Source organism: Myotis lucifugus, unplaced genomic scaffold, assembly GCF_000147115.1.
Source record: "Myotis lucifugus unplaced genomic scaffold, Myoluc2.0 scaffold_1, whole genome shotgun sequence".
NCBI classification, from domain to species: domain Eukaryota; kingdom Metazoa; phylum Chordata; class Mammalia; order Chiroptera; family Vespertilionidae; genus Myotis; species Myotis lucifugus.
This window is the reverse complement of record NW_005871049.1, coordinates 39162443-39186684: the sequence shown is the minus strand read 5'-3', so window position 1 is coordinate 39186684 and position 24242 is coordinate 39162443. Positions and strand designations below refer to the sequence as shown.

Below are 24242 nucleotides of genomic sequence, written 5' to 3'. Positions count from 1 at the left end.
TTCTGACTCTTTCTTATTGGCCCCACCTCACCCACACCTGATCCAGTGAAACCCTGAGCTCCATCATTGGGAATCCTTATCAGGCCCAATGAAACCAGGAAGGTCTTTCTCTAAAACTTTGCTTCTGCTCTCCTCAGTCCCTGGGTTAAGCATTATAACAATGCTCTAAATTTTTGTATGCACATAAGTAAATGTATTTTCATTTAGGGCTTTGGGGTTGAAGGAGCAGCTTACAAGTCCAGGCTTGCTCTAATCCAAGATTATAAATAAATGCACCCATGCTTTCTTCTACTACTCTAAGAACCTCTTACTCCTTTATTTTTATTAAAATTTAAACCTTTGATCCATTCAAAATTTATTTTGAAGTAAGATATGGAGTATCCACTTTTCCCCTCAAACTGGTAAAATCCTATATAATAAAAGGCTAATATGCAAATTGACCAAACAGAGGAACAAACAGTCGCTATGACATGCACTGACCACCAGAGGGCAGATGTTCAATGCAGGAGCTCCCCCACAGGGGAGTGCCGTTCAACTAGAAGCCGGGCCCATGGCTGAGGAGCACATCAGCGGTGGCAGGAGCCTCTCTTGCTTCTGCCTCCGCTGCAGCACTAAGGACATCCCCCGAGGGGTCCTGGACTGTGAGAAGGTGCAGGCTGGGCTAAGGGACCCCCCCCCCCCCCCAGTGCACAAATGTTGTGCACCGGGCCTCTAGTAGCTAAATAATCTTTAAATAATCTTTTTCTTCATCGATTAGACATAACACTTTTATTAGAAGCTAAACTGTAATTTGTATTTGAATCTATTCCTAGACTCTCTTCTATCTCATTGATTATTATTTTTTGGTTCATTTCTTTATTAGTACCAAACTCTACTTTTTAACCTTTTATAGCTTTGTTTTCTTATCTGCATGTATTACAGTTCTTTTCCAGACATACTTTTTTGTCGATTCACATGTGTTGATCTTTCTAGATGAATTTTAATGTCATTTTGATAGTTTATATTCTTCCTTAATCTTCTCACAGCTTCAGAATTCAGGCTGAAATCAGTAGGTGTATGTGGGAACACATATATCTGTGTGTTTATGTGATTCTTCTGTAATTAAATGTTTTTAATTTTAAGAGTATAGTTACATGGAGAGAAAAATCATTCTTTATCTCATTATTGTAAAACTAGTGACCTGTCACGCAAAATTGCCTGAGACCCGGGACCCCCTCCCCCCTGCACCATGGGACTGCCCAAGTCCCAGAGTCCCACCCTGCGTGCTGGCATACTGTGGGATGGCCCTGAGTCCTGGAGTGCCACCCCAATGCCCTGCCTCTGGGCCGCGCGGAGCAGCTGCCGGCCCTGCCCCCGCTGTGCGCACCGCCATCTTGTGACGGTGTTATGGCATGAGGGTCAATTTGCTATTGCTTCTTTATTATATAGGATAGTCACTATTTACAAATTAATGTATTTATTTTGGTGTTGTCTCTCATGCATGAAGTTCACTTTGGTTGAAGTGATGCTAGTGTCCATGCTATTTGGATTCAGGTTGTTTTCTTAGATGACATCGGGGCCAATCTGAAGCCAGCCCGTGATTTAGGAATGGTCACCATCCTCGTCCACGACAGTGACATGGCCCTGCAAGAGCTGGAGAAAGTCACCGGGGTGCAGGTAACTGCACATCTGTGCTGAGTGGGATATCCTGTTTCTTGTCTCTGTTTAGGTACATGAGACAAAACAAGTCAGAGGAGAACCACTGTGGAGGCAGTTCATTGCTCCAGACATGGTTCCCAGGTAGCCCTCCTGGGTGGAAGTTCATTACCCATTGTGCAAGCATCATGGAGTCCTTGAAGAACACCTTGTTGCTTTCTCTGCAGTCAATGGACAGAGAAACGATGCTCTGAGAGCAAGAATCTGTACTAGTCAGAGTCAGGGGAACCAAGACAAGAGTGGGGCTTTCAAAGCCACCCCGTTTTACTCTTTAGAGTGAATATTGAAAATCTAGCTGCTAGGTCTGCCCCAGTGGGGGTAGGGAACCCAGCCCTTACCTTGTGTGCCAGGTCATGCCACTGGCACTCGGGTGTAGTTGTTTGGTTCCTCCTGGTTTACGCCCTCATGCCAATCTGAAGGAAGGCTTTTATGTAAAATCTGTCCCTCACACTGAGGACAGGATGTTCTTAATCACCCCCTGGGGGCTGCCTGGCCATTAGCCTGCTCTGCCAAAGCTGAGGAACCTTTTGCTCTTTTGACTTTACCTAAGATCACCCATCCCACCAAGTCCAGGAGTGACAGTTACACAAACTTTTAGCATAACGCGGTGCTTTGCTCAGGGTTGTCAGTGTAATGGGAGAGGAGGGAGGAGGGAGCCCATACACTTGATTGTGCTCGATGGATTTCAAAGGCGTCACAACCATTTTCTTAAAGGGAATTGTGTCGTTTCCTCGGGCTACCACAAAGCAGCACAGACTGGGTTTCTCAAACAGTCTCGCTAGGAGGCTGCAAGTCCAAGATTGAGGTGTTGGCAGGTTGGTTTCTTCTGAGGCCTCTCTCCTGGGCTTGTGGATGGCTGCTCTCTCGCTGTGTCTTCACACGGTCTTCCCCTGTGTGTGTGTCCTAGTCTTCTCTACTTATAAGGACACCAGTTAAATGGGATTCTTGCTCCCCTGGGTCCACCCAGGGACCTCATTTAACCTTAATCACCTCTTTAAAGACCTTCTCCCCAAATACAGTCATATTCTGAGGCCCTGAGGGTTAGGATTTCAACAGAAGGAGACACAATTTAGCTCAGAACAATTGCCTTTTTGTCTTTAACAAATAAATAAAAATGTATAGCTAATGACTTCATAACTTTAAAACATCTGGCACAAGCATATTGAGTCCTTCTACAAGCCTGGAAGTCTCACCCAGCAGAGCAGAAAGCGCCCAGACTTGGGACAGAGCATCCACCTGTTTGTCCCATTTACGAGGTTTGCCCCCTCATCGCATCTGAGCCATAGATTCCTGTTTTGTAAAATTGGGAAAGGAAGGCGTGTCTCACCCACTTTCTCCTCAGGGGGGTGGGGAAGATACAAGGAAAAATGGAAATCAGTCCCTTCTGAACAGAGACATGCCTCTTATCTCTCAGGAAGGCTGTGGGACTCAGTCATGAACAGGCTTGTAAATTGTACAAACACATGGGAGAACCATTAGAGTAGGAACCCCCACCCTTTCCACCGTGGAAGCAGTGGGGCATCACTGGTGAGTGACTAGGAAGCTGGGAACACATCAAAAGAAGGTCCCCAAGGGACACTGGCCACAGTGGTCCATGTCTTGGCTCCTCTGGCCAGACAAGGCTCATTGCCATCAGAGGGCACCACACTGCCCACCCCCTGCCCCATCCCCACTGCCATACCCCAGGTCCTCTCTAGACACCACAGAGGTGGAGGGCTCACCCTGGGTCCCGCTCTGAGGACACCTATGCAGACTCTCCCATGTTTAAAAGGGAGGTGGATTCCACAGACTGTTTCCCCCATTTTAGAGGTGAGAATACTGCATGGCCGTGGAGTGCTTCTTCCTCAGGTTGCACCTTTGGGACTAAAGATGAGAAATTGAGCAGCAGAAGTCACTAACATGTTGCTCCGTTCATGTACACGTGCTCATCGTCCTTTGTCATCTCTGTCTCCAGGAAACTGACACCAATAAGTTATAGAAACCCCAAGAACACTTTGTTCAGGAATTTACCTGAATACTGTAAAGAGGTGGGTTATCTGAACCCCTAGGACTCCAGAGGACAGAAAGTGGCGTGCAGGCAGAAGACTATCAGCTGAATTGTATCCATATGTTGAAACCCTAAGCCCCAGAACCTCAAAATGTGACTGTACTTATAGGTGGAGCCTTTAAATATGTTTATTTCCATTGTTTTTTTTTATTTTATAGAGGAAAGGAGGGGGAGAGAGAGAGACATCAATGTGAAAGAGAAATCTCGATCAGCTGCCTCCTGCATGCCCCACACTGGGGATCAAGCCCACAACCTGGGGATGTGTCCTGTGTGGGAATTGAACCGATGACCTTTTGGTGCATGGGATGACCCTCAACCAATGGAGCCACACCAGCCATAGATGGGGTCTTTAAAGAACGAATTAAGCCAAAACCGGTTTGGCTCAGTGGATAGAGCGTCGGCCTGCAGACTGAAACGTCCCAGGTTCGATTCTGGTCAAGGGCATGTACCTGGGTTGCGGGCACATCCCCAGTAGGAGATGTGCAGGAGGCAGCTGATCGATGTTTCTCTCCCATCGATGTTTCTAACTCTCTATCTCTCTCCCTTCCTCTCTGTAAAAAATCAATAAAATATATTTAAAAAAAAAAAAGAACGAATTAAAGTGAAATGAGGTCATTAGGATGGACCCTAATCCAATATGGCTCTTATCCTTATAAGAAGAGGAAATTAGGACAGACACACACAGAGGGAAGGCCATGAGGACACAGCAAGCAGGTAGCCATCTACAAGCTAAGAAGAGAGGCCTCAGGAGGAACCAACCCTGCCAACACCTTGATTTAGGATTTCTAGCTTTGAAAATAGTGAGAAAATAAATTTCTGTTGATTCAGTCACCCAGTCTATGGTCCATTGTTATGGCAACCCTAGCAGACCAACAAAGGCACAGAGAGTTTTGTTTTGGCTGAGTTGGAGGAGAAACCCTTCAACAGAGCCATAGAGCCATACCATGGTGGTACGACTGGTGTTCTGGGAAATCTGTGTTCCTGGCGGTATTCAACATGAGCTTGGGTGACCCCTTGAGGAACTGCCCTAGAGAAGAATTATACTAAAGCCCAACATCTCAGTGTTTTAGAGCAAGTGGTATTTATTTCTTGCTTATGTAAAAGCAGTTGATGGCAGCCAGGGACTTGGCTTTGCCCAGCTATTCAAGGATCTGGTTGATGGAGGACCCACCATCTTCCATCTGTGGTTTCCGAGTTCACATCGGAAACTCAACTGGGAAATCAGGAAAAGAGGACGTAGAGGATCAGGTGGGGATTTTCATGGGCTAGGCCGACAGACCATACTCTTCTGTCTGCATTTCATCGGTCAGAACTCAGCCAGGGGCCTCCACGGAACTGAAAGGAAGGAGAAGAAATGACGTCCAGTTGTGCTCTAATCAAACAGAGGCAGTCTGAATCCTGGCTTTGGCATTTTCTCAGATGGCAAATTTAGGTACATTTCTTATTGCTCTGAATCTCAGTGTTCACAGCTTTATAATGAGATGGTGGTGCCGCAGGAGAGGAGGATGGGTTGGTCAGTCCCTGATGGAGGCTGTGGGAGGTGAGCTCGCTGGAGTTTTGGGAACTCACTCTGAGAACCCCTCATGGAAGGAAGCAGAAGACGCCTCTCTCACTGTACCTCTCACTGTGTACCTTCTACTTTCAGCTTCTCAAAACAGAAGTCGCAGCCCCTCTCCCAATCCCATGCCATCCAAATGACGTGAGCCATGGTTATGTGCCAATCAAGGTAAGTGAACACTCTCCCTCCGTCAGCTGAGTACTCTAACTGGGTCTCCTAAAATGACTCACAGAGACATTTGTTCAATATCAAGGGTAGTGACTAGCCATTGTTTATAGGGAAATCATATCTCCCACAAGCATAATTTCTCAAAAATCAATAGAAGACACGGACCATGTGCAAGCAGCAGTCATAAATGCGGGCAGAGGGGTGCAGCCGACATGGTAAAGTGGGCATTACAGGATGAGTAGGAGTTGAGTGTAAGAAAGTAGTACTGGAAGCTACGGGTCAGAGTCAGTATAGCCCCTCCTATGAACATTTCATAAGGTCCCTTCAGACCTCATCTCTATATTGATGAAGAGTGAGGGGCTCATTGCCTGGGCCTGGGGTCTGGGCTGTAACCTTGTGTCTTCATGAACCCCATGGACAGGCTTATTCTTGTCATCCTCTTGATGCATATCCCACCACTTGCAATAGATTCCTCATTTTGCCTTGAAGAAGGGTGTTCAGAATTGCTTTACTGCCCCTGCCACCACCCAGACTCAAGAGCTGGAGCAGTGAACTCTGGGGAACCCCAGCTGAGCCCAGGCGCAGGGGGTGCTGTTGTGTGCATCTCCCTGGATGCTAATGCAACCCAAACTGGATTGTAATAGATCTTTCCCGTTTTCCAGCTTTAAGGCAATTTTGTTAACATGTCATTTAAAGGATGGGAAAGCACTTTTGCTGAGCTACTCAGCAGAATCAAATACAAAGCAGCAAAATGGGCCTTTAGTTAGGATCCATTTAGAACAGAGGCTGATGAGGATCATTTGAGTGGACATCAGCACTATAACATTTTTCAATATAAGGATTATGGAGTTTAAAGTTAAATTCCCTCCCTTTACCAAGTACTAAAGGCAAGACTGTGGAACATATTCTTTTTTTAATTTTTATTTATTGGCTAGAGGCTGGTGCACAAATTCATGCACTGGTGGGGTCCAGCAGGCCCAGCCCGATGGAGGCCATCAGGGGGCAGGCCAGCTGGGGTAAGGGGTTGTGGGCGGTTTGCCTGCCAGCCCCGCCCCTGATCAGGATGGGGGTGCCCGCTCCGGGGCGGGGCTGGCCAGGGCGAGGGGCTGTAGGTATTCATTCCACTTCAGTCAATTTGCATATTACCCTTTTATTATATAGGATTTGAGAGAGGGAGAGAGAGAAACATTGATTTGTTGTTCCACTTATTTATGCATTCATTGGTTGATTCTTATACATGCCCTGACCACAACCCACAACCTTGGTATATTGGGACAATGCTCTAACTAACTGAGCTACCAGTCTAGTGCAGTGGAACATATTCTTAATAAAAGATTGTAGTTCAAGAATGGGTTTATGAAAAGTCAGCCTAATGTTTTCTTGAGCAAAATAGCTTGTTGGAAATCGTGACCCAAACTTCCAGTTTGGAGCACCGGCTTGGAGAAATCTGGGATGCAGCTAAATGGAATTGTCCTGAATGAATTTCTATAATGTGAAGATTATTTTTCTCATTCATTTCCATTAATAAGTTGGAGATATGTACAATTGGGAAAGATAGGCTATATTTTGACTATATTTTGAATTGCTTTGGTTGGTTAGACCCCACTGTACTAGTCAGAGGAGGCCTAGCACTGTCCCAAACAACCCAGTTTTCAGTGGCTGAATACCAGGTCTGCTTCTTGTACAGCACAGTTCAGTGTGGGTGAGGAGTGGGCTCTCTCCACGCAGTCATTCAAGCACCCAGGCCCTTCCTTCTGCTGGTTCCACCTTCCTCAAGGCCCAATCCATTCAGGTTCAGACAGAAAAAGAGAGGAAGGACCAAGCACGGGAGGGCCTGGATGTAGCACACATTTCTTTCGCTCATATGCCATTGGCCAGAACTCAGTCACATGGCCATACCCACTGCAAAGAAGTGGGGGGAGAGCTGGAAAATGCCACCATGTGCCAGGAGAAGAGCACCGATATTGAGCCCTAGCAGCCGCTGCCACACCCATGTAGCCCGGAAAGGACTAGAAGTTTGTAGCAAACTTGAAAAAAAATTCATATTCAAGATACAAACAGCTTTTAACCAAATAATCCTGGTATTCTGCATGTTAGCATGAATATTACACTCTGCACAAAACTGATCCCCAGTTTTAAATATTGAAAACATGACAAACCACACCAGAAACTCCAATAGTATAAAGGCCTTTTAAGGAAGATGCAAAGTTCTTTTGGTTTTGGGTTTTTTCTCCCCCAACATTATAATCTTCTTTTCAAGCTTCTTATATAAGTTACAGTGAAAGCCACCTGCTTTTATTGCACAGTTTGGCGAGTTGTCCCTTTTCAGACAACTTTCAGCAATGGGGTCTTAGGCTTAGAAATCTTGTCCAAACAAGATCTGGATATATGCTGAAATGGCCTGGATGGTCTGCAGAAGGGGGGTCTGGTTCTGGCTGGCCTGGTGGTGTGGTGACTTCCTGCTCACCTCTCTCTTCCACAGCCCGGGGTGCATCTGCATTTCGTGGAGCTGGGCTCTGGCCCTCCTGTGTGCCTCTGCCATGGATTTCCTGAGAGCTGGTTCTCTTGGAGGTACCAGGTAAGGAAAACTGGGTAAAGGTACCCCAGTCAGGCGAGGCAAGGAGAAAGCCTAATGGTGTGCCCCAGCCCGAATGTCATTAAGAAGCGAAACTTTACAGTGGAGCATTATTGCCCAAGTATGGCTGTGATACCGCAGAAATGTTGGGGCTGGAGATTGCTCCAGATCTCGGAGCTGTGTTAGTCCATATGCCACCTTTGCAGAGTAAAGAAGAAAAAGCAGACTTCTTCAAGACACTTTATGCCATCTCCCGGAAGTCTTTGTAATGATTATAGAAATATACAAGGTCTTTGTTAGGAAAGGTGCTCCCTTAGATGCGGCATTAGATGCAGTGCACAAACCCTACCACCAGTGGTCCATGGCAGCCCTATCCAGGTGGGCTCGTTCCAGCTCCATGGAGATACCTGGTAATGTCAGGTGGCACTTTGGATTGAGCCATTTACAAGACCATGGGGATAGAGGAAGCAAAGAGGGAGTGTCAGCCAAACACTATAAGACTACCCTGTATGTACCTGAGTTGTTTGTTTTCTAGATCCCAGCTCTGGTCCAGGCGGGTTTCCGGGTACTAGCTATGGACATGAAAGGCTATGGAGACTCATCTGCTCCTGATGGTGGGTTAGCTGTTGGTCATGCCTTCTGACTGTTCAAGCTCTCCACTGCTCTGTCTTCCTCTGGTCCCAGGTCAGAGCAGGCAGCCCTTTAAGGGTGCCTGACTTTGTGCCTCCCCATCCTGCAGTGTCCTCGGTCTATGTGGTTCGGGTCCAAGATGTCCCTGCTCCTCCTACTCTGGATGAATATGAGAAGCCCAATAGCCTGTGTCCTGAGGGTGTCTCCTGCTGGTTGGTGGGGATGTAGAGTGTGCAATGACCATCCAGCTCCAGAGCATTTTCATCCTGCAGAACTGGGACTCTGTACCCATTAAATAATAACTCTTCATTCCTCCTTCCCCAAGCCCCTTGCAACGACTCTTTTGCTTTCTGTCTCTATGAAGTTGACTACACTAGGGGCCTCATATAAGTGGATCAAACAGTATTTATCCTTTTGTGAATCGCTCATTTCACTTATGATAATGTCTTCAAGGTTCATTCATGTTGCATCACAATTTCCAATTTCCTTTTTAAGGCTGAATAATATTCCATTGAATGGATATACCACATTTGTTTATCTGTTCATCCATCAATGGACACTTGGGTTGCCTCCACCTTTTGACTATTGTAAATAATACTGCTTTGAACATGGGTGTGCAAATATCTGTTTGAATCCCTCTTTTCAATTCTTTGGGTTATATATCCAGAAGTCAAATTGCTAGGTCATAGGTAATTTATAGGCCCCATTCTTAACCCAGCACTTATGGATCCCAGTGGAAGTCTATCCAAGGATGGGTATCAGGGAGCCTGTGAGCCCCTGAGACCACATGTGGGTTTCTGAGCATTTTTCATTGTTTTAATCAGCTTCAGAGTGGTCTTCAGCCCAAAAATGTTTAAGAACCCTAGGTATGGAGGCAGGAACCTGAAACAGCCAGGTTTGCAGCAAAACTCCTGGTCCCTGTATCAGTTATGCTGTTAGCAGTGTTGGCTTGGTGAGCCAACCCAGGTGTTTAAAACCCTTTTTTTGAGCTGCTTCCCCCAATTTAAATTAAATTGTTCCCCTAGATAAAATGTCTATTCATTATACTGCAATATTCCCTGAATCCTCTAGGCCTAACTTAGTAATATAATTTATCATTCAATCTAGAACACTATTAAAAGTAAAAGAAATACACTATTAATAATAACACATATAAACTGAAACTGGGACTTATGTTCCTACCTGAATTATAACTAATTTTTAAAAATAAAACCATAATTTACACATTAATTATTGTTGAATATTTTGTATAACATGAATTCTAAAGCCAACCATAATAATTTGGAATACAGGCATACCCAGTTCAAATGTTTTGTGTATAAATTTTATATAATTTGTTAATAGGTTTTAAGTAACAAATTATTTTCCCTAAAATTTTGACGCCTTTGTTCCACTACTTTCTAGTTTCCCTGTTGCTACTGAGAAATCCCATGCCATTCTGACCAATAAGCCTTTCTGTGTGACCATTTATTTTTTCTTCTTTACTCTTGACACTTTAGGGTCTTTTCTTTATCTGTTTATTCTAAAATGGTCTGATATTGTGCTATGATATAGGTTTTTTTCATATACTTTGCTGGATACATTTATCTTTCAGTTCTTGGAAATTTTTTGAATCATTTATTTGGTAATTTTTCTTCCTTTTTCTTTTTCCTTTCTGGAATTGCTAATATTGTTAAAATACTCATACTACTCAAAACAATCTACAGATTCAATGCAATCTCTATAGCATTTTTTACAGAAAAAGAAAACACAATTCTGCAATTCATGTGGCTCCACAAAAGACCAATAGTCAAATCAATCAGAGAGAACAAAACTGGAGGACTCACACATCCTGAGTTAAAAATATATTAAATCTACAGTAATCAAAACAGTATGGTACTGGCATAAAGACAGATACACAGACCAATGGAACAGAATATAGAGCCCAGAAATAAAGCCACCCATATACGGCCAACTGCTCTTCAACAAGAGTGCCAAGAACACGCAATAGGGAAAGGATAGTCTTCTCAACAAATAGCGTTGGGAAAACAAAATATTCACATATAAAATAATGAAATTGGACTCTTATCTTACACCTTACCTTACAAAAAAAAATCAACTCACCTGGCCAGCATTGCTCAGTAGTTGAGCATCAACCTATGAACCAGGAAGTCACAGTTCGATTTCGGTCAGGGCACATCCCAGTGTGGAGCATGCAGGAGGCAGCTGATCAATGATTCTCTCTCATCATTGATATTTCTATCTCTCTCCTTCTCCCTTCCTCTCTGAAATCAATAAAAATATATATTTTAAAAATTCAACTCAAAATGGAATAAAATTTAAAAGTAAGAATTGAAACTAAACCTTCTAGCAGAAAACATAGGGGAAAAGCTTCTCCGTAATGATTTCATGGATGTGACACCAAAAGCACAGGCAACAAAAACAAAAGTAAGCAAGTAGACTGCTTCAATCTAAGAATTTAATAAGATTTATTTATTTATTTATTTATTTATTTATTTATTTGTTTTTGGCAAACAGGCCCTTTTAGTTTGTTGGTAATTTTTAATCATGCAAATTATATATAAACTAGAGGCCTGGTGTACAAAAATTTGTGCGCTGGGGGGGCGGTCCCTCAGCCCCGCCTGTGCCCTCTCACAGTCTGGGACCCCTCAGGGGATGTCCACCTGCTGGCTTAGGCCCGCTCCCTGGGGGATTGGGCCTAAGCTGGCAGTCAGACATCCCTCTGGCAGCCCGGGAGCCCTCGGGCAATGTCCACCTACCAGCGGGGAGCAGGCCTAAGCAAGCTACAGTCGGACATCCTTAGCTCTGCTGAGGAGGCAGGAGAGGCTCCCACCACCACCGCTGTAATGGCAGCCGTCAGCCTGGCTTGTGGCTGAGCAGAGCTCCCCCTGTGGGAGCGCACTGACCACCAGGGGGCAGCTCCTGCATTGAGCGTCAGTGTGTGTCATAGTGACCAGTCATTCCCAGTGGTTCTGCTGTTAGGGTCAATTTGCATATTACCCTTTTATTATATAGGCTAGAGGCCTGGTGCATGGGTGGGGGCTGGCTGGTTTTCCCTGAAGGTATCCCAGATAAGGGTGGGGGTCCTGCTGAGGTGCCTGGCCAGCCTGGGTGAGGGGCTAAGGGTCATTTTCAGACTGGCCACACCCCCTTCAGAGTGGGGGTCCCCGCTGGAATGCCTGGCCAGCCTGGGTGAGGGGCTGATGGCTGTTTGCAGGTTGCCCACAGCCCCTTCAGGGTCGGGGGTCCTGCTGGGGTGCCTGGCCAGTCTGGTGAGGGGCTGATGGCTGTTTGCAGGCTGGCCAAGCCCCCCAGTGGGGACCCTCACCCTATTAGGGTGTGGCCAGTCTGGGTGAGTGGCTGATTGCTGTTTGCAGGCTGGCCAAGCTCCCCAGCAGGGACCCTCACCCCATGAGGGTGTGGCCAGCCTGGGTGAGGGGCTGATGGCTGTTTGCAGGCTGGCCACAGCCCCTTCAGGGTGGGGGTCCCCACTGGGGTGCCTGGCCAGCCTGGGTGAGGGGCTGATGGCTGTTTGCAGGCTGGCCACAGCCCCTTCAGGGTGGGGGTCCCCACTGGGGTGCCTGGCCAGCCTGGATTAGGGTCTGAGGGTGAGTGGCTGATGGCTGTTTGCAGGCTCGCCACGGCCCCCAGCCACACAAGCTCCCATTGGAGGCTGGCTGGAAGCAGGTATCTGGGATTTATTTATCTTCTATAATTGAAATTTTGTTGCCTTGAGCGGAGGCCACAGCCGGCCAGGACAGGCGGGAAGCTTGGCTTCCTCCATCACCAGGGCAACCAAGCCTCCTGCTTGCTCTAGCTCTGTGGCTGCTGGCTGCCATTTTGGTTGGGTTAATTTGCATATAGTTGCTCTGATTGGCTGGTGGGCGTGGCTTGGGTGTAACAGAGGTGCGGTCAATTTGCATGTTTCTCTTTTATTAAAGTAGATACATATATATATGTATTTTTTTTAAATTGCAGAAATAGAAGAATATTCCTTGGAAATATTATGCAAGGTAAGAAAAGTCTTTGGATAATATCTGTAATATCTTTTTCATCCTGGAATTTTTACTGTTATAAGACAGAAATGTGGGTACTCATTTAAATCCTAGGGAAACATCATTTCACAGAATTTAGGTGTAAATTCTTACTGAAAGTTGAGATAACATTTCAAAATGATAGCCAATGTTTGCTGTATGGAAGAGGAAACCGAGTCACAGGGAGGGAAAGTCATTGCCTGAGGTCAACAGCCAGTAGAGCCAGGTTTGAACCCTACAATAGCTCCCCCATCCCTCCTCTTAGTCACTCCACCAGATTGTCTTTCCATCCTGGGAATTTTAAAAATCACTATATTTTGGTAAAAGATATTGGTGGCCAGACCTAAGGATTATTGTATGGATTGGTGACTGTAATGGCATTCCTATTCTAAGATGGCCAGAGCACCATGGGGGAGGGGGACCCTCACCTCCGAGCTTGCAGGGGGAGAAAGGGGCAGACCTTCTTAGAACAAAAGCAAAGGCTGGAGGGGTCAAGGGGAAGAAACAGAAAACTGGCAATAATGCTGATTACACTCAAATTATAAAAAGCCACCATCTCAGAGTCACCACTCCTGTGGAGCTCCCCCCCATTCAGCCCCTCATGCAGCCTTTGCATCTCATAAGGGAGCATGGGTAAAAGCTTAATTTCCAGCTAGGGTTGTTTTTCCTTCCTCAATTTCTAAGTCTTTGCTTCCCCCACTCTGCCACTTCTGAGAGGATGCTGGAAAGGGAAGGGAGATAACTCAAAAGCCAGTGAAATGATTGAACATTGTGTTAGTTCGCTCGGGCTGCCATAACAAAGTACTGCAGACTGAGTGCCTAAAGCAACAGCAATTTATTCTCTTGCCATTCCGGAGGCTAGAAGTCTGAGATCAAGGTGTCAGCATGGTTTATTTGAGGCTTCTAGATGAGGCTTGAAGATGGCCATCTTCTCCCTGTGTCTTTACATGGTTTTTCCTCTGTGTGTATCTATGTCCAAATCTCCTCTTCTTTTTTTTAAATGTGTTTTTTAATTGATTTTTTTGAGAGAAAGGAAGGGAGGGAGAGAGAGAGAAACATCAATGAGACATCTATTGGCTGCCTCCTACATACCCACTACTGGGGATTGAGCCTGCATCCCAGGGATGTGCCCTGATGGGGAATTGACCTGGTGACCTCTCATTGAATGGGGTGACGCTCAACCAACGGAGCCACACTGATGGAGCTAACTCTCCTCTTCTTATAAGGACACCAGTCATTGGATTAGGGCTCACCCTAATGACCTCATTTTAACTTTCATCACCTTTTTTAATGACCCTATCTTCAGATACAGTTGCATTCGGAGGTACCAAGGGTTAGGGCTTCAACCTATGAATTTTAGGGAGATAAAATTCAGTCCAAAACAAAGGCTGACACAGTAATTCTAATCTGGAAGTGGCTGAGGTGGGTGGATACAATTTCTGATTTTGTGTTGTGTTTTCTTTCTTAGGACATGGTAACCTTCCTAGATAAGTTGGTAAGTAATAATTTTGAACTGATCTCTTTGGAGAATTCTGTTTGGGTCTGGGCAATTAATACAAGATGTAAGCCTTTCAAGGTGTTAGCTTTTGGAGCCCTCGAGCAGAGTAAGGAAAGGCACACTTTGGGACAGTGGGAGGTGGGTGGTTGACCAGAAGAAGTTACCAAGGCAGAGATGAGTTTATTCTGTTTTTTTGTTTCATGAAAAAGATCTACCAGGGAATAGGATACCTCTGTTTGTTTGAGTAAAGAAGTTTGGAAAATATCCTATTGGCCAATGGTTCTCAACCTGTGGGTCGAAACCCCTTTGGGGGTCAAACGACCCTTTCACAGGGGTCGCCTAAGACCATCAGAAAACACATATATAATTACATATTGTTTTTGTGATTAATCACTATGCTTTAATTATGTTCAATTTGTAACAATGAAAATACATCCTGCATATCAGATATTTACATTACGATTCATAACAGTAGCAAAATTACAGTTATGAAGTAGCAACGAAAATAATTTTATGGTTGGGGGTCACCACAACATGAGGGACTGTATTAAAGGGTCATGGCATTAGGAAGATTGAGAACCACTGATGTACCTGTATCTGCTCGCTGACCAAGGTCCATAGTTTATTGAGGTTGACAGTGGACAGAAGTTTTCATTCCCCTTGAAGTGGTAATGCCTCATACTAACCTTGCCAAGTTACCTGGGTGGCATTTGTCTAAGTTGATCCCGTGGTGACTCCTGCCACTAGCATAACCCTGGTTTCCAGGTGCCTCTGGGGCTTGCTTATGTAGCCATCTCCATGGCTCATGTGGCCCTGCCATTTCTGGTCTCCCTCACCTTGATGGCATGTCAGTGACTGATATAAATGCAATTTTGCTGGTTTTAAAGTTGCAGCATTGCCATGAGTGGGTGCTACAGCTAATAGAAACAAAGATGGCTGTGTCCACAGACATACAATTTGTGAACACTTGGTATGTGGTGCAGATTTGGAAGGTGGACTGTGAATTTTGGCAATGACATTCATATTTGGAAATATTGCTTGAGGTCAACACCAGTCAAGCCATACCCCCGTCACCAGCTGAGCTGTGAACAGGCTTATCCATCTTCTGACATCTCGTGGATTACCACAGTTAACAGTGGAATTACCCATCACAATGCCACAATTAATGTTGCAACTACAATACTTTTTTTAAAAAATGGAGGGTTCACTATGCCCTGAATGTGTTCACTATCTTAAGAAACTTTTTATTATTTTCTGCCACTTCTACTCCATTTATTCTATTCTTAACTAGAGGCCTGTTGCATGAAAAGATTTGTGCAATAGGCCTTCCCTTCCCCTGGCTGCCGGCACCGGTTTTCCTCCGGCACCCGGCACCCAGGCCTTCGCTCCGGCCGGAGCCGCCTTCAGCGCCTTCCCTGCTCTGCTTCGCGCCTATGTATGCAAATTAACCGCCATCTTTGTTGGCGGTTAATTTGCATATCTCATTGATTAGTCAATGGGAGGCGTAGCGAAGGTACGGTCAATTGCCCTGTTTGTCTATTATTAGATTAGATACCACTTACATCTTGATTTACTCATGTAATGAGGGTAATATTTTGAAAATGTTAAAGAGATGTTTTTTCTCCTTTTTGTGGAAAATCATGTTCTTCTGCTCAAGTCCTAGAGTACGAGGGAAGAAAGATGCCACCATGGGAAGGAGAAGGGTGCAGAGTAGGGAATGTCAATGTGAGAGAGGAAGAGGTCTCTGAGGGCCGGTCCTGCTGTCGCAGGCGGGGTGGGAAGAACAAGTTAGCAGCTCAATGACGAAGGTGGCAAAACCCATGTATCTTTATCAGCCTCTCTGGGCTAAAGTGCAGAAAGAGGAAAGCTTTTAGGTAGATTTAGGAGGAAAATGAAAACAGAAGAGGGTTTTTCTTTTCCTGCTTCCTATTTAGGATCCAAGAGGGGTGGCTACTTCTGAGCCAAGTCATAGGCTTGCTGTGGTTAGGGGAAGAGCTACTCTGAGATAATATCGTAAATAAAAATAAAAAGAAATGTAAATTGGCTCTTGTGGGGTCTGGAAAAAGCTAGATTTAAAAAAAAATTCTTAAGGGACCTGGATGTTAGCTGAAAATGGCCAGGGAACTTGCCTTAAAGCAGTGATGGCGAACCTATGACACGTGTGTCAGAGGTGACACGCAAACTCATTTTTTTTGGTTGGTTTTTCTTTGTTAAATGGCATTTAAATATGTAAAATAAATATCAAAAATATAAGTCTTTGTTTCACTATGGTTGCAAATATCAAAAAATTTCTATATGTGACACGGCACCAGAGTTAAGTTAGGGTTTTTCAAAATGCTGACACTCCAAGCTCAAAAGGTTCGCCATCACTGCCTTAAGGGCTGCTCTTCTGGAGGCAAAGTGATCCATGGTGGGGTGCTGCAGGGTGGGCCACCTGGCCTGAAGCTGAAAGGGAGTGATCCCCCAGAGGGAAGTGTAGCTTGTGGAGGAGCAGGGAGAGACATACCACGGGCCCTGTCTGGAGTGAGAGAACACTGATGTCAAGTTCACCAGTCACTGGCCTTCAGGTTGTCTGCCAAGCAAGGTTCCAGGAACCAGGCAGCAAGGGACCAGAGAATCCAGGATTCAGTGGAAGGGCCTGGGCAGTGGCTCTGAGGAGAGAGGGAAGACATTGGAAACACTGGAGAGAAAAAGGCTGAGTGACCTTGAGGCATTGAAATATCACCTCAGCTGCAGGTAACGTGATTAACCTAAATTTGGGTTTTACCCGCCATCCCTTGGGATGAGGGTTCATGAGGATTATCAAGTTAATCCAGGAAATAGAAATGGCGCATTTTAGGATCAGGGGATCCTAAAAACTCTGATATCCAAACCCCACCCCAGACCAATGAAGTCGTAATATTTGGGGATGGGGTTAAGGCATCAATCAATATTTATTAAAACTCCCCAGGCAATATGATGTACATCTACGTTTCAGAACCAGTGACCTTGGATAAGTCATTTGTCTTTTTTAAGTCTCAGTTTTCTCTTCTACAAGTAGAAGTAATGTCTAGTCTCAGAGTTTTTATCCTCATAAAAATGTGTGAAACATGCTTAGCACAGTACCTGGAATTTAATAATCTCTCAGTATATGACAGTTATTTTTTATTAGTTTTGGTCTTGTGTTTTTCTCAAATTGTTTCTTAAGTTTTGTGTTCAAAAGGAGATGGTAAGTTTTTCTCTAGACACTAATACATTTTCTCCATAATTAACTAATTAAGCAAGTATTCATTAGGGAATGTCTCTGTATTAAGTACTATAGGGAAAAGGGTTTAAAAACAGAGAAGACAAGGGTCATTATCTCCAAGAGTTCAACATATAATAGGGAAAGATAATGTAACGCCCATGGCTCCAATATAAAGTATGCTGTATGGTAATGATCTTTATATATAAACGCCTAATATGCAAAGTGTCCCTTGGGAGTTCGACTAACTGGGAGTTTAATCTCTCGCTATGATGTGCACTAACCATCAGGGGGCAGCGCAGAACAAAAGGAGGCCCCTGGCCAGCAGCCGGCAGCCTCTAGGGACCCTACCGTGCATGTATTTTGTGCACTGGGCCTCTAGTGTTAATATAAGTAGCCATGGCATGCAATGGAGGAGAGCACAGTTCATTGTGGTTGGGGTACTTGGAAGACTTCTTAGAGAAAGAGCCTGAACTAACTGGACCTTGTAGAATGAGTAAATCTGAGATGAACATCTCAGTGGAAGACAAAGAGCATGCAGGGAGAAAGAACAACTCCTATAAAGACAAAAGGGATGAAGAAAGTTGATTTCCCCCAGTACTCCAAAAAGCAAGCAATTCATGTCTTGAGAGTTTATTCCACACTCTGTTGTGCACTCGAAACTAATATAAACTTTATTGTATGTCAATTGTAATTGAAAAAATTATTTAAATTAAAAATAAAAAGAAATGTAAATGGCACTTCCAACCCTCACCCCATTCTGGGTGGAACCACATAGTATAAAAAACATAAAGGAAGGTAGAGGTAACTTATGGATGGCCTGGAAATCCAAGGTAAAGAACTTGGACATATTTATCTCTTTTACTAGTTGGGTGCAGAGGTTGTTAGTTGTTATGATCTTCTTGCTTTTGAGTTGAGTTGTACAAATAAAGCATAGTCCTGCTGGGAGTATCCCATGAGACCTATTAGCCTCAAGCCTAGTACAAGGAGTGTACATTTATCAAAATTTGCGTTATGATATATACTGGTCAAAATATAGTTCATTGAGCAGCAGCATTGGCATTGCCTGGGAGTTTGATAGAAATGCACAATCTTAGACACCCACCTCAGATCTATTTGATATAAATCTGAATTTTAACAAGCTCCCCAATGATTGTAATAATCTTAGTTTTCTGTCTCTAAAATGGGCATAATGATTTCCTCATAACACATCTTTATGAGTATTATTTTTGCTTTGGTCAGTCAATTATGTCTTAAAGAAATATAAAATATAAGACAAAATCATTATATACCATGTAGTTACCATTTTCTTTCATGTAGCCCTGGGTTTTCATTTAAAATTATTATTCTTCTGCCTGAAGAAATTCTTTTAACATGTCTTCCAGTAACTAATCTGCCTCTACTGAATTGTTTGGATTCTGTGTCCGAAAAGTCCTTTATTTCACCTTTATTTCTGAAAGGTATTATCAATGGGTATAGAATTCCTGATTGACAGTTGTTGTTTTTCCCAGTATTATCCTCTTTATCTTTGTACCTCCATCCTCTCTCCCTCCCCCTCAGACTCATACTTAAGACAACAATGCAAATAAGAACCCTTCCCTGACTCTTAGCTTCTGTTAACACCATAAACAGGGCATTTATAAAAAAAATTTGGAGCAGTTTATAAGGTTGTATTTGCGAGATTATTAATGTCTATCTGTTCTAGACTTTAAACTCCAAAAAGGCTGTCCTTTTGTTGTTGTTTTTGTTCATTAGTACAACCTCCATGGCTGGCATGGAGTGTGTGCTTAAAATATTGGTTGAATGAGTAAGGGTAGAAATTCTTCAAATTGGATACATTCACCTTGAGCCTCTGCCCTTTTCTACTCTAAGAAAATGCGTTGAAGAGCATGGACAGTCACTTGTATAACCTTCTCTAAATGTCTCCTACAGTAGGGAGGGCAGATACAAATGCCCTCAATTACTAACAGTGAGAGATGAACAAGTACTCACTTGCTCTGCTCCTTGGTCTCTACTTTCCAAATGATTCCTAGAATAACTGCCTCAAAGGGTATGTTTATTTATTCATCCAACCATCCATTCATTCATTTATTCAGTAAATGGCATTTCTCAAGGTGAGGTCCTAGGACCAACTGCATGGAAACCACCTGGCTACTTATTAATGATGTAGCTTCCTAGCTCCTATGAGAAGATTATAAAACTAAAATCTCTTTACATGCAATTTTCATTTTAAAAAGTATTACTAGTGATTCTTATGCACCTTTAAGTTGAGAGCCAATGGGTGTCGTGGGTTGTGATGATTGAACAAGATGCTCTATATAAAGCATTTGGGAGCCATTTTATAGCCCAGAGGCTGGCACATGGTAGGTGCCACACACCAGTCCATCTTTCCATCTACTTAACCATCTGTCTCCCTAACCATCTATCTTCCTCTATCTTTTCTAATATAGTACTTTCATTTCTCCATCTGATTCCATCCTATTCTTCTCTTCTATTTGCTTTTCCCATCTTATCTTAAACTAGAGGCTCAATGCACTAAATTCATGCAAGGGGCTCGGCCCTCACAGCCCCGGCTTCATCTGGAAAGTCATCCAGAAGGACATCTAGAAGGTCGTTCGGCTGTCTGGTCTAATGAGCATCTTACCCTTTTATTATTATAGATATCTTACTCTGCCCAAAACTAACAGGAGGTCCATCACTGAACTAAGTGATGAGAGAAATACAGAAGACAAAGACCTGGTTCTCAGGGAGCTCCTAGCAAAGAGAGGAGATATGGAACTCCACAGCTGTATACAGATGTGTGGGCACATCCTGGCCCATGAGCCTTGACCTGTGCAAATTGCCCCTCCTCTGCTCTTTTCTCCTATCCCAGAAAGCCTAGTTCCAAGCTCCCCCAAATGACTCTAGCTCTGGTCTCAAACTTCTCCATCCTGTGCTTCTTTGTCACTTGGAGATAGACATACTCATTCACCACATCCCACCTGGGCATTCAGAACTTCCTCCTCAGGGTAATCACAAGATAAGATTAATTATGCTAATCAGCCTCTGCAGGCTGACACAATTAACCAGAGCATGAGATAGCTCCAGAAATCTGTATAGGAGCTGCCTACCTGCTGGGTTTAATTTCACCATCCAGCACAGTAATTAGAGGGGAGAGGTGGGTGGTGCGGTGAGAGGAGTTTGCTCTTTTCAACTAAGGAGCACATTGTTCCATCTTCCAGTGGAAGTTGCAGGAAGTTTCCCATGGACTGTCTAAGCCATTTAATTTCCCCTCTTCGGACCTGCCACTGGACATCTTGGGGTTAAGTACCAGCACTGTAGCCATTTTTTCTTGATGGTGGTACAAAATGTGGTACTTGTATTTTGATACATTTTAAAATCCTTTTCACTCCCCTATCTACTCTTAAGCCCCTTTAATATTTTAAATATATATTTTTCTTATTCAAATATAAGAGAAGTTGGCCCTGGCTGGTGTGGCTCAGTTGGTTGGGAATCATCCTATGCACCTAAAGGTTGATGGTTCAATTCCCTGTCAGGGCACATGCCCCTGTTGCGGGTTCAATCCCTGGTTGGGGGTGTGCAGGAGGCGGTTGACCGATGTTTCACTCCCACATCAATGTCTCTCTCTCTCTCTCTCTCTCTCTCTCTCTCTATCTATCTATCTCTCTATCTCTCTCTCTCCCTTTCATGCTAAAAATCAATAAAATATCACGTGTCTTTTTTTTTTTAATAAGAGAAGTTGCAAAAACTTTAGATCAAGCATCCCTAACATGAGAGCATCCCTAATATGAGTTTCAGGGAGTGCTAGTTCTGTAAGTTGCCTTGGGATAAAAGTTTACAGTTCAAGTTTGGGAAGCCCGAATTTCTTTATCCCCTCTTGAAGAGCCGTGATCACCATTAGCATATTAAAACTCTTAAATTCCTGTAACAAAGAAAACATGTTTAACTACAGTTAAATGAAGATTTTCCAAATTTATTTTATCATATATTTTAGTTTTTCTCTCAAAGGTGACCTAAGATAAGGACTTGAGTACAGTTAGTTTGTTGAGAGACAATTCAAAAAACAAAAGTGAGGGGATGGGAAAAGTGAGGCAAGTTAGGAAAGAAAGACAATCAAGAGGTATTAATGAACTCATTACCGCTATAAACAATCGGGAGTTAGTTTTGCTAAGAACTCTCTAAAGATTCATGTAGAATGGACCACAGAGTTGTCATGCTTGAGGATAGAAAAGATTCGGCATTCATCCACTGCCTCACATCCCTTATTGTTTGGGGGTTGCTCTAAGGGACTTTAACCTTTGTGTACTACTGAGTTCATCAGTTGATAAGCCTTCTCCAGCTTTGGAAAAGCAGACTGGAGAGATTCCCTGACTCAATATGGCAGCGGTTCTCAACCTGTGGGTCGCGACCCCTTTGGGGGTCGAACGACCCTTTCACAGGGGTCGCCTAAGACCATCGGAAAACACATATATAATTACATATTGTTTTTGTGATTAATCACTATGCTTTAATTATGTTCAACTTGTAACAATGAAAATACATCCTGCATATCAGATATTTACATTAGGATTCATAACAGTAGCAAAATTACAGTTATGCAGTAGCAGCGAAAATAATTTTATGGTTGGGGGTCACCACAACATGAGGAACTGTATTAAAGGGTCGTGGCATTAGGAAGGTTGAGAACCACTGCTATAGGCTAATGTTTCACAACTTTTTAAAACTTACATTTCTTTTGAAATGTCTAAAATCAAATGCCTTCAGTTAACATTATTTGGAATGTCAAACTCAAAACAAATCAACAAGGGTGACCTGCAAATATGCTTTTGCAGAGCACACGTACTATTCCTGAGATAATAACTCAGTGACAGCCTCCTGCCATCCTCAGTTAGGCCATGGTGAGAAATGAAAACAGGGGAGGGGCAGCTAAGAGAGCCTCAACGCAGTGGGATTTATCACTTGTTAAGCGGTGTGAGAGTCAAGGGAAGAATCTGATATGACTAATGAGTTCCAGTACCACAACCAGGCAGGGTTCCAGACACTAGTAAATGAGGCCAAAATGTCATGGTCCCTGACCTCTGCAGATTTCAGTCCTGCGGAATTGCCACTGGAACTTCTGAGTATGCTGGGGACATCTAAGTGGACACCGCCCAGTGTGGCCGCCCCAGGCCTGATGCTATAATGACCTTACATGGCGTGATCAGTGGAGGGGTCCCTAGGAAGTGAATGAGAGAATTGCATCTGAGGGTTGGGCTCAGGGGAGAGCACAAGGCCTGGGGCTCTCAGCACCTCACCCCGGAAACCTGCCCACATTCACCTCCCTTCTTTATCCTTTGCTAGGGCATCCTCCAAGCGGTGTTCATTGGCCACGACTGGGGTGGCATGCTGGTGTGGAGTATGGCTCTCTTCTACCCTGAGAGAGTGAGGTAATTAGGCTGTGAGCAATGAGAATTTGGGTAAGACTGGAGCTGAATTCCCATTAGAATCCTTCCTTGAGTCTCAAACCCCAGAAAATGTCTGGAAAACAAATAGGTTATCTGGAAAGGTAGCACCTCAGCTCCTTCATGCCCATTGACACATGAACAAGGAGGGCTTAATGAGCTAATGTCTTAGAAAGTGAGGCCTGTCCCAGTTACTGGTGGTGGGACAGATAATTCAGGGACAGTACTCAGTGGGCATGCAGGAGAAGGATGGTAGACCCTGAGGGGAGCGGGAAGGCAGCAGGGGTGTTGGGCTTATAGAATTAAGCATCAGGAGAGACGTCAGTCCTGGACAGGGAGTCAGAAAATGTGGCTTCCAGTTTTGCCCTGAATTGGCTGTGTGACAAGTCACTTCGTTAGGCCTTGTGTCCTCAACCACAAAGCGGCAACCTGACTACCCAACCTGCAATGTGCTGCACAGATGTCAGGTTAGAAAGGCATTTCATGATCGTCGTCACATCATTCCCGATTGTCCTTAGAATGGCATTTCAGAGCTGCAGCAGGAGCTTTCAGATGGTGGGTTTCGAACCCAGAGAGGCGGGTGGTTTTTTGCAGCCACACTCCTTTTGAGCTGGCAACCAAAATTAAAACTTGTCCGACCTCCTGTTTCAGCCTGGAATCTTAGCAGGTTCAATAAGCATTATCCTTACTGGCCACCTGGTTTCCCTAACGAATCTAGTTCCTTTTTATTTGGCTAAGTTTATAAGAACGGAAACACAGGAGAACTAGGTTCAGCTCAACCCCAGCTCAAATGGTAGAGTGGGATCAAAGACTAAGAAAAAGCAAACATTTTCTAAAATATTTATAATTTGTTCACACTCTTGCTTTTCTGATCTCTTTAGCTTCTCTCTCTGTCCTCTTCCTCATTCAAAGGCAAAATAAGAGCTCAGTTCTTAACCATTGGATTCACCAAAAAGTTTCTCTACCTACTGGGCTAGATGCCAAGTTCAGATTCGCACCAGGTCTTCCATGACACCCAGATCCAGAAATGTTTTATCCTGAGAGCCCACGGCATTTTGTGCTGTTCTCACACTTATCTCACAGTCTATCTCATAATAAAGCCATGGGTGTATTTGTCTAGTTTTCCTTATTAAGTTATAATAAGCTCCTTGAATACTGATTTTATATTTTTTTCTCCCCTAGTATATAGCATGGAATTACACTCAACACAGGAGAGACACAGTGAGTGAAGGAAGGAAGGAAGGAAAACAATGCTAAAAATTAGGGAGAAATTGCAGTGTTCACATATTCTGGTCAAGGTTGATACACTAGATGTAGTTGTGTGTGTGCTCTGTCTGTCTTCATCTAAGGCAAGTGAGAAATACTGCAGTTTA

General features: G+C 44.0%; 1 protein-coding gene across 1 annotated transcript in view; it reads left to right on the top strand.

Moving 5' to 3' along the window:
• EPHX2 (epoxide hydrolase 2) overlaps positions 1-24242 on the top strand; it is a 69289-nt gene that overhangs the window by 24334 nt on the left and 20713 nt on the right. The window contains exons 5-11 of the mRNA XM_023753105.1: positions 1534-1656; positions 5388-5468; positions 7951-8046; positions 8579-8657; positions 12652-12686; positions 14176-14202; positions 22769-22855. Of these exons, the coding sequence (XP_023608873.1) occupies positions 1534-1656; positions 5388-5468; positions 7951-8046; positions 8579-8657; positions 12652-12686; positions 14176-14202; positions 22769-22855 (528 nt within the window). The remainder of the gene's footprint in view (positions 1-1533; positions 1657-5387; positions 5469-7950; positions 8047-8578; positions 8658-12651; positions 12687-14175; positions 14203-22768; positions 22856-24242) is intronic.